The sequence below is a fragment of the Nicotiana tomentosiformis genome, chromosome 7, assembly GCF_000390325.3.
Source record: "Nicotiana tomentosiformis chromosome 7, ASM39032v3, whole genome shotgun sequence".
Lineage (NCBI taxonomy): Eukaryota > Viridiplantae > Streptophyta > Magnoliopsida > Solanales > Solanaceae > Nicotiana > Nicotiana tomentosiformis.
The window spans coordinates 91784089-91795312 of record NC_090818.1 but is presented as its reverse complement, the minus strand read 5'-3'; the positions used below and the strand labels follow the sequence as shown (position 1 = coordinate 91795312).

The 11224-nt window shown below is 39.9% G+C and overlaps 1 protein-coding gene across 1 annotated transcript; it reads left to right on the top strand.

Annotated features, from left to right (window-relative positions):
- The first annotated feature begins 3334 nt into the window (after positions 1 to 3334).
- LOC138895999 (uncharacterized) lies at positions 3335 to 4682 on the top strand. Its single transcript, XM_070180771.1, has 2 exons — positions 3335 to 3370; positions 4131 to 4682. The coding sequence occupies exons 1-2, from the start codon at positions 3335 to 3337 to the stop codon at positions 4680 to 4682; spliced, it is 588 nt and encodes a 195-aa protein (XP_070036872.1).
- The last annotated feature ends 6542 nt before the right edge of the window (positions 4683 to 11224 follow it).

The following is an 11224-nucleotide window of genomic DNA, read 5'->3' as shown; positions in this document are numbered from 1 at the left end:
AACCCGAAATGGGTGCTCGAGCACTGGTGCTTTTTTTGGACTTACGCACCAGCCTTCTCTTTGGCTTTTTCTTTTCAGAGATCGGAGAACTCCGACCACTTTTTCTTTTCTTCTTTTTTTCTTTTCACCTTGTCTCGGAGCAGGGGACTAGGTGGGAACATCATCAATAACTGATGGGGGCCTCATTTGGACGTCCTTGGATAAACCTGAAAAAAGGAATAAAGCAAGTGAGGATTTTGCATAAGGAAAACAAAATATTACCCACAGAGAAGATCTCGCTATGTGAACGGGCCTCCCATCGACCCTTTAAAAGCTCGATCCACGAGCGCTCAGAATAAGGCCTTTAGGATATAATTCCCTCAACCCGCTCCTTGAGTTGAGGAACTGCATTCGGGATCCGAGGATCCGAGCAACAGCTGCACCGCCACAGAACACCGATAAGAAGGAAGGAAAATGGCGATAAATAAAACCTTGAAAGCAAAATTATATTCTTATGTTTCATGTTCCACTTCACACGGAACGACATGTTCTCGGACGGGATCAAGTCTGAGGTCCTCACTTGAATGAAACCCTCAATCCCTATCTTTATCGATGCTCGAGAACGAAGCTTTACTACCCCAACATGCAAGCTTGATCAGTCCTCCCCGGTAGAGTCGGGGACTGTATAAATGCATGAGGTGGTAGATCGTGAAAGGACACCCCTCGATCTAGCTCACAAAGAAGCAGAGGAGGATTACGATCCTCTAGAAAGATGGATGAATCTGACCAAGGGTTACCTTGTATCTCTTGCAGAAGTCGATGATGTGATTGTAGGCTAAAAACATGTATTTTAGCCATAGTATTACACTCTAATTATTGCATTTTACGTGTGTTTGAGCTTAAATGATAGTGAATTATACATATTACGTGTTTTATACCTTCTAGGAAATGATTATGAGCTATTTAGGTAATTTGGAGCGAAATCGAACAAGTTGGAGCTTTAAAGTCTAACTAGAAGCCCAAGAAATTAGGTCGGGATCATATTCAGGGGTCGAGGACCAAGTCTAGGTATCGCATGAATTAACTCTAAGAAAATGCCATCACCGCGCCGCATGGGACGCCGCAAGGCACGGCACAGCACGGCACGGCACGGCAGTGCAATTATGTCCTTACAAGAAAAATGCGAGCTCTCTGGAAATCCTCACTAGCGTGCCGCATGGCGTGGCGCGCATCGTGAGTGTGCAAATTTGGAAGAGTAATCTCCAAGTTAGGCTAGGGAAGGGTAGTTTCGCCCGGGCTTGTTTCTACATGGTATAAATATACTCAAAAACATGATTTTGAAGGGACTTTTGACCCACAAAATATTGGAAAACAAACAAAGGCAAGAAGACTCAAGAATTCATCAAATATACAACCTGCAATCGGTGCAATACGGGAGTTTGTATCGAAATAAGTAGCTTTGATGTTTTCTTTGTTCTTAAACTTATTTGAGATGTATTACTCCATTGTTACGGAGTAATTTTAATTAGGGTGATGACAGATACATTGTTTTGATAACTTGATTAGGGATTTGATTCTTGATAATTGTTTAGAATGAATTGATGGAAATTTAATTCGTATTGTGGAGTTAGTTCTTATTTTGCTTAATCAAAAGAGGAGCATTATATTGAATTGCTTTACATCTTATGCTCTAGTTAATTTCGTGATTCACAAAGGTAATCGAAAGAGCCTCTTGAATTGTTAATCGAACTAGAAAATAGGAAACTATTCGTGACAAGTTACCCTTTGGATCATAACCATCATTTTATTGTTGCAATTGTTTACCGTGCTTTAACTAGATTAATTACTGAAATTAACGCTTAATCGAAAGAGGAACATTAACTTTAAGTGTAATCTGATTTTATGTTGAATTCGTGAGAATCAACAGTATTATAGAGTGAAGTAACTCATGAATTGGATCCTGAGTCAATTATCTTGCACATATCTAGTCAAATGCCCTTATTTCTCTCATTGATATTTCTTCGTTGCTCATCTGATGTCTTTTCTGATTAACTGTCACTTGCTTAATTTTTAGTAGTAATCATAGCAATAGTTATCAAATTAAGTGTTAATTTTCCTGGATAGTAATAAACCAAAGATTCTTCGAACACTGTTTAGATCTAATCCATGTGGAGACGATAATTAAACTATACTATCTTTGACTAGCAAGCAATAATTTTATGTTGTGTTTTGCGCTCGTCAAATTTTGGCGTCGTTGTCGGGGATTGGAAATCAATAGTGTTTAAAGTAGTTTTTAGTACTAATTTAGAAACCAATTTTACTTTAGTTATTCACAATTCTCTGGTGTATGATTCGATCGTCTTCAAAGGAAGTGATACCCTATGAACCAGAGTTCGAGAAACACCTACGACAACTGAAAAAAACAACAGACGTAACAGAAAAATTCTTAGGTCAAACTTCGACTCAAGATACCATGGCAAACAAAAAGAATGATGGAGTAGACTTAGCTGCAAGAGAGGCAGCACAACTAGAAGCTGCACAGAGAATTGCTGATGAGACCATCAACGATGAAGGTGGTCGAAGATTTAATCTAAACCGACCTTTGGTTGAAGACCAGTTTGAGAATGAAGCACCTAGGCCTGGAAGATCATTGGGTGACTATGCTAGGCCAGTTTATAATCAAGGACTGTCAAGTGTCATACCTCCACCCATAGCAGCAAACAACTACGAATTGAAGCAAGGCTTGCTTCAAACTATCAAAAACAACTGCATTTTTAGAGGGAAGGTGAATGAAGATCCTAATACTCACTTGATGGATTTTGAAGAAATCATGAACACCTTCCAATACAATGGAGTATCAGAGGATGCAGTCTACTTAAGGGCATTCCCCTTTTCTTTGAAAGATGATGCGAAGCAATGGCTTCGTAGCTTACCTACTGGTTCGATCAGGACATGGGAAGATATGACCAAGAAGTTTCTTGACAAGTACTTCTCAACGGCAAAAACAGGGAAGCTCAGAAGGGAAATCCACAATTTTAACCAAAAGGAGATAGAAACGGCTTTCAAAGCATGGATGAGATTCAAGGATATAGTCATAAAGTGTTAGCACAATGGAATTGATTTGTGGATGCAACTCTAGGATTTCTGGGATGGGCTGACACCGTCTTCGCGATGAATTCTAAATTCTGCATGTGGAGGACCACTAATGAAGATAACGTCGGAGGAGGTTGTCTTAATACTTGATGAATTATCTAAGGATGTGAATTAGTGGCCGACTAAAAGTAATGATAGGAAAAAATCAGTTGGGGTTCATCAGGTGGACTCTAACACATCTATGCAAGCCAAGCTAAACAACATGGCCAAGGAGATAAGAAAGCTGACATTGGCCAAGGTACAGAGTGACCTGCAAGCGCCATGTGACTTTTGTGGATTGGGACACCCTACACATGAGTGTCAAGCATCACCTGAGGAAGTCAACGCATTGGGGAACTTTAATAAAGGAAATTACCATGGCGTGGACAACTATAATGCTATGATTCAAATACATCCGGGTTTTACATGGAGTTCACCAAATGGGAGCTTGAACTCATGGCAGCAAAATAATCTTAGACCCTAGGGTTAAGGACCACCAGGTTTTTAGAACCAGCAGAGGCAGCAATACCAGCCACCACAGCCGAAGTAGTCAAATATGGAAGATCTCATGAAGGCATTCATTAACAAAATAAATGAAAAATTTGATACTCAGGGCACGGCTATCCGGAATTTAGAAAGACAAATAGGACACATTGCAAATTAGTTGTCTGAGAGGGCTTCTGGGATTCTTCCCTCTGACAATAAAAAGAACCCAGAGGAAACAATCAAAGTTGTATCTCTGAGAAATGCAAAGCATTGACTGACCCAGTGATGAAGGCTAGACCTGAGATGGTTAACAAGCACACTGAGACACCAGTAGAGAAAAAGCCAGAGTAGTGGGGTACAAAAGGGATTGAAGAAAGTAGACACATGCTAGATCTACCATTCCCTCAAAATATGAAGCGTGAGAAACTTGACAAACGTTTTGGGCGATTCTTGGAGATTCTCAAGAAACTTTATGTGAATATTCCCTTCACAAAGGTACTCACACATATGCCTGTTATGCAAAGTTCTTGTAGGAAATTCTATCTAGCAAGAGAAAATTAGAGGAAACAATAGTGGTCAAGCTAAATGCCCAATGCAATGCCATATTGCGAAACAAAATTCCCCAAAAGTGTGGGTACCTAGGAAGCTTCACCATACCATGCTCGTTGGGGAGTGAAAAGTTCGACAAGGCCCTCTGTGATTCTGGGGCGTCTATAAATGTAATGCCTCTGTCTGTATTCAGGAAACTGGAAGGTGAGCTTAGAGTGATCAAATCAATGCCAGTGTCCCTACAACTGGCTGACCAGACCACCATTCTACCTGAGGAAATCATTGAAGATATTCTAGTGTGGGTGGACAAGTTTGTGTTTCCTGTAGACTTTATTGTGGTGGATATGGAGGTGAAAAAGGAGGTGCCTCTAATTTTGGGGAGGCCATTTTTATGCACAGGTAGAGATATCCTTGATATCTATGAAGGGAAGCTTATGCTCAGAGTGGGAAATGAAAAAGTGGTGTTTCTGACGAAGAGGATGATAAAATATCCCATTGATGAGGCGTCCGCCTACACGTGTTTCAAGCTAGAATAGTGGAGGATGAAGATCCTGAAATGAATTACAAGTTAGACAAGCATGTGGGGGATATTCTAGAGAGGTGTATTACTCAGTCTAGCACAGTGGAGGATGAAGATCCTGAAATAAAGAAAGAGGCTGAAGCTCTTGAAACTGAGGATCAAGTGGTTGATGAGGAGGAACTAAAAGAGGAGGCTTCTAAGCCTAGTGTGGAATTGAAAGTCCTACCCACTCACTCGAAATATGCTTTTCTTGAAACTAATAATTTTCTTGTGATTATTTCTGCTGACTTGACAGGTACACAGGAGCAAAAGCTGGTGGAGCTGCTTCAAAAGCATAAGAAGGAAATTGGTTGGGGAAAAGCTGATATTCAAGGAATCAGTCCAGCCATTTGCATGCACAAAATTCGGTTGGAAGAAAATAGAAAGCCAGTGGTGCCTTCCCAACGCAAGTTTAACAATAAGTTGGAGGAGATAGTGCACAAAGAGATCATCAAATTACTAGATTCGGGAGTGATTTTCCCCGTCTCTGATAGCTAGTGGATTAGTCCAGTGCAAGTTGTACCTAAGAAGGGAGGCATGACAGTGGTGAAAAATGAAGAAAATGAGTTGATCCCCACAAGAACAGTCACTGGGTGGACAATGTGCATTGATTATAGAAGGCTAAATGATGCAACAAGGAAAGACCACTTCCCACTCATTTTTATTGATCAAATCCTCGAGAAAGTAGATAGACATGGATACTACTGCTTCCTGGATGGGTACTCAGGCTACAATTAGATACACATTGCCCTAGAAGATGTTGAGAAGACCACATTCACTTGCCCGTCAGGTATTTTTGATTACAGGAGGATGCCATTTGGGTTGTGTAATGCACCTGCCACTTTTCAGAGGTGCATGATGTCTATATTCTCCAATTTAAACGGGAAGTGTCTAGAGGTGTTCATGGATGATTTCACCCTCTATGGTGATGACTTTCAGGATTGGTTGATGAATTTGATGCTCGTGCTTGAACGTTATGAAGCCACTCACTTTGTTTTTAACTGGGAGAAGTGTCACTTCATGGTAAGGAGGGAATTGTTCTGGGCCACAAAGTCTGGGCCACAAAGTAACTACACATGAAATTGAAGTTGACAGAGCTAAGGTTGACGTAATTTCTAGTCTCCCTCCACCAACTTCTGTGAGGAGCATAAGAAGTTTCTTGGGACATGATAGGTTCTATAGGAGGTTCATCAAAAACTTTTCCAGCACTACCAAGTTGTTGACTGCATTGCTAGTGAAAGATGACAAGTTCATTTTCAACATGGAGTGCTTAAGAGCATTCGAATCTATAAAAGAAAAGCTTGTAAGTGCTCATAATATGGTGACACCTGATTGGAGCCAGCCATTTGAGATAATGTGTGATGCTGTAGTTGTGGGAGTAGTTCTGGGGCAAAGAAAAGAGAAAATATTTAGGCCGATCTACTATGCAAGCAGAACCCTGAATGATGCTCAAGTGAACTATGCCACTACTGAGAAAGAGTTATTTGCTGTGGTCTTTGCTTTTGACAAGTTTAGATCATACCTTGTGGGGAGTAAAGTGAGTGTACACACTGATCACTTAGCCTTGAAATACTTGTTGAGCAAGAAAGAGTCCAAGCCGCGTCTGATGCGGTGGGTGTTGTTGCTACAAGAGTTTGACTTAGAGATCAAGGATGGGAATGGCACAGAAAATTAGGTTGCGGATTATCTTTGTCGACTCGAGAGACCTCCAGTTGAAACAGTTGACGTAAGAGAAGAATTCTCTGATAAGCAGATTTTCTCTATTGCTGCGGTCTCAGAAAGACTGTATTGGTATGCTGATGTAGCCAACCTTTTGGCTAGTGGATGGTTGTCGCGTGACTTCTCTCGTGATCAAAGAAGGAAGTTTCAAAGTGAGGTAAAAAGTTATTTTTGGAATGAACCTTTCTTGTTTAAACTTTGTGCAAATGGTGTGATTCGAAGATGTGTGCCTGAAGGAGAGATGGCAAGGATTCTTGGTCATTGCCATGACGGAGCAGCTAGAGGACATTATGGTTGAAACTGCACTGCAGCAAAGGTCATGGAAGTCAGTTTCTATTGGCCTACTTTGTACAAGAAAAAACGGGCGTATATAGCTGCATGTGACAAGTGTCAAAGGGCAGGTAACATTAGAAAGAGGGATGAGATACCACTAAACTCCATTTTAGTGTGTGAAATTTTTGACGTTTGGAGCATTGACTTCATGGGTCAGTTCCCATCATCTTATTCATATGAGTATATCCCAATGGCCGTTGACTACGTCTCTAAATAGGTCGAAGCAATTCCTACTAGAACTAATGATGCTCGGGTGGTGTGTGAGTTCCTACGGAAGAATATCTTTACCCTCTTTGGGACACCTCGAGTGATTATCAGTGACCATGGGTCACACTTCGTGAACAAACAGTTCGATGCATTGTTATCTAAGTATGGAGTCACACAAAAAGTAGGAACCCCGTACCATGCCCAAACTAGTGGGCACGTTGAAGTGGCGAACCGTGAACTTAAACGAATTGTTGAAAAGATGGTTAGTGCTTCTCGTACGGATTGGTTTGCAAAGTTGGATGAAGCTCTATGGGCGTATAGAACTGCGTTCAAAACAACCATATGGACTTCACCATTCAAATTAGTATATGAAAAATCGTGTCATCTTCCTGCTAAGATAGAACATAAAGCTTATTGGGCAATTAAGATGCTTAATCCTGATCTTAGTCTCGTAGGTAAACAAAGGTTGTCGTAGATGAACGAATTGGAGGAGTTTAGACTGGACGCGTATGAAAATGCACGAATCTTTAAGGAAAAGACAAAGAGGTGGCATGATAGTATGATCAAGACAAAAGAGTTTCATGAAGGGGATAGAGTCTTACTATATAAAGTTAGACTTAGGTCATTCTCCGGAAAATTCAAAGCAAGATGGACAGGTCCATATGTGGTGAAACATATCTCATCGTATGGCGCCATTGAAATACACGATGAAGAAGGGAATGAATTTTTAAGGTGAATGGGCACTAGTTGAAATAGTACCTTGTTGGAGGATTTGACAAGCAATCCTCCGGCATCGTGATCAAACGAGCCTATGTGACAGTGTCAAGTTGATGACTATAACTCAGAACTACTTCTAACCCTCTTTATTGCTTTTGTAGACTATTTAGATAATGGTAATTTAGGGTAATTAGAGTTTAAGAGTTTTGGTAATTGTTTTAACAGGTAAGAGCATGAATCGAACACAAATGTAGTGCAAAATAGAGTAGGGGTGCGACCTGTAGGCTAAAATAGTGAAAAATAATTGGGACTCTGAGAAAATTGGCATGCCGCGCCGCATGGGGCACCGTGCTAGGCTAACGGGCAAAGTCTGACAGAACATACTCTCTGGAAAATGCCACTACTGCACTGCATGGGGCGCCGCACCCAGCGACACGGCAGTACTAATTTATGAAAAACAATTATTATAATTTTTTCTAAAACCTGAATTCTAACACCCCTGACCCCCTTCCTTCTTTACCCATTCTTTAACCTTACTACTCCCCAATTATTCTCTCTCTCTCACCCAAAATCCCATTCTCCTTCTTCAATTTCCTTCCACTCCAACTCCCCACCTTTAACACTCCAATTTTAAGGTAAATTCTCCATCTCTTACTTGTAATATTTAATTGTAGAATTTATTTTATTTGAGTTTAAGTTCTCTAACCCTAGGTATTTTATTATGTGCTAATTATTTAGCTATATTTTATTTTTTGTTCGAATTTCTTGTATGAAATTATGGGTTTTCATTCCTCTTATGATTATGGGTGATTTTTGGTGTGTTTTGATGGTGTAGGATTAATTTATGTTGAAGCTTGGTGGGGTGCCCTAGTGGCCAAAAATGGGTAAAATTTTGTGTAAAATTGTGCTCTTTATTCTATTGGGAAGATGTGGTGATGTTGTGGTTGTGGTAAGTGGTGTTTTTGATGTGGTTGTATGGTAATTCTAACCCACTTTACATTGAAATAAGAAGGTGAAAGATATACCCACAAGGTGTTTGTTGAAATACCTTAGTGATATAAAATTGTGTAGTGTTGTTAATTTCGAAGGGAAGTGCTTTGTGGGATGTGATGCAAGATGATAAGTGTGGGGTGTGAGGTCATGTTCGTATATTGTGAAACTTTAACTTGTTAGCCCCGACTGCTAATTGATTGACCGCCCCGTGCTAATGTGTTGCTATGTACTAAATGGGGTGACCGGTTCATGCTAAGTACCTGTGTAGTATTATATTGTATCGTAAATTTTGTAGTATGCCGATGATGGATTTCGTTGACTGGATTCTTGTGGGATTTGAAGTCGAACGAGAAAAACATAATCAGAAAAAAAAAATTAAAGTAGTTTGAAAATCCAAATATATGCCCTTTGTTTTATTTTAATCTATTTTATTTTACTTTCTTAGGTAGTGTAGTAATTCTCCCTTGGTTTTTCTTTGAGCCGCGGTTCTTTTACAAGGGATTTTATTTGAATAGGGTGTAGTTAGTTGTATTTTTTTTATAGGAGTAAAGAATCCTGAGTCATAGTGCTAATTTGAAGCAATTATTCTTGACTGCATATGCCTTGAGAGTGGTGAGTGGGTTAGTTGTGATGCCTATGCTCAGTTCTTGACTCTTAGATAAGTGCCTTAAATTGCTTGATTGTAACTCTGCATAACTGTCGGGGAAGATCCGATCCTGAGTGAGTTATGTCCCAATGTGTGAGTGAGGCTTTCGTTGATATTATGTGCATGTCAGTTGATGTCTAGAACTTGCCCTGTGTGTTTGCAAAGTGAAATAGCAGTCTTGTCCAGTCTAGGAAGTAATATAGGTATTTTTTTGTTGAGCCAGATATATGCTTTTGCCCACCTAATTAATGTTTATCTTAGTTAGCCCATTTGAGCCTGTAATCCTATTTCTTTTGCAACCACACTACAAGCCTGACCACTTTGTTTGAACTGACTATCTGTTTGAACCATAGACCTCTGTTGAGCACTTTAGTTGTTATGAGCTTGTAAAATCTAGGTGGAGGTATGGTTGGGTTTTTCAGTGGAACCATAGAAAATGGGAAGGTACACTGTAGAGAAAAAATGTTTTGAGAACCACTTGTAGGGAATCGGAAGAAAAAAAAAAGAGAAGAGAATATCAGAATCTAGAAAAAGAAAAAAATATTGTTGTTTGTATATAGTATAAAAAGAATGATTCCTTGCTAGTGGTAGTTCTCATCGTGTTTGTGCTTAAAGAAATTGGGATCTCGATGTGATTATGTGTGAAGGTTAGGGTTTGGTTCCACACAAGTGTGGGGTGTTATTGTTAATGTATATGTATTAAAGTGCTTAGGGAGGTGTAGTCACTATATCCAAATATATCCTACCCGAACCGAAGCCTACATTACAACCGACTAAAGACCTACTTGATTTTTGACTGAATGAGCTAAATTAGTAGAGTATTACACTACGGGCAAGCATATGGTATGTCTTCTATGGTGCATGAATTTTATTTCTGATAGTGAGCGAATTCTTTCTATCTTGAGTCCTAACTTCTCTTGAACTTTATTATATATGGAACTACTCTCTATTGTTTGTGCGAGGGCACATGCTTGAGTAGGTAAGGTATAGTATTTGACCTCTGTGTTAGAGTAAGTGAACAGGTTGTGAAAAATGCGTGGTGCTTTTGAGTCGAGTCCAGAGGTCAGGATGTTATGATAGGGTGCTTAGTTTATTTTAAACATTCTTGGCGTGATGTGTTAGGGATGTTGTTTAATGAAAAGGTCATCCTTAGGTGAAGTGCAGTTTGATTGCTCGACGATGAGCAATAGTCTAAGTATGGGTGTTGATGGTAGGCTAGAAACCCGTGATTTAGCCGTAGTATTGCACTCTAATTATTGCATTTTACGTGTGTTTCAGCTTAAATGATAGTGAATTATACTTATTACGTGTTTTATACCTTGTAGAAAATGATTCTGAGCTATTTAGGTAATTTGGAGCGAAATCGAACGAGTTAGAGCTTTGAAGTCTGAGTAGAAGCCCAAGAAATTAGGCCGGGATCATGTTCGGGGGTCGAGTACCAAGTTTGGGTATCAAAAAGTGAACGCATGAATTCACTCTGAGAAAAAGAGACTACCGCGCCACATGGGGTGTCGCGAAGCGCGGCGTGGCAGTGCAAATATGGCCTGACAAGAAAAATGCGAGCTCTCTGGAAATACTCACTAGCGCGTCGCGGGTGTGCAAATTTGGTAGAGTCATCTCTAAGTTCGGCTAGGAAAAGGTAATTTCTTCCGGGCTTATTTCTATATGGTATAAATACACCATAAACACGATTTTGAAGGGACTTTTGACCTACGAAATATTGGAAAACCAACAAAGAGAAGAAGACTCAAGAATTCATCAAATATACAACCTGCAATCGCTGCAATATGGGAGTTTGTATTGAAATCAGTAGCTGTGATATTTTCTTTGTTCTTTTTTTGAGATGTATTACTCCATTGTTATTGAGTAAGTTTCATTAGGGTGATGACATATACAGTGTTTTG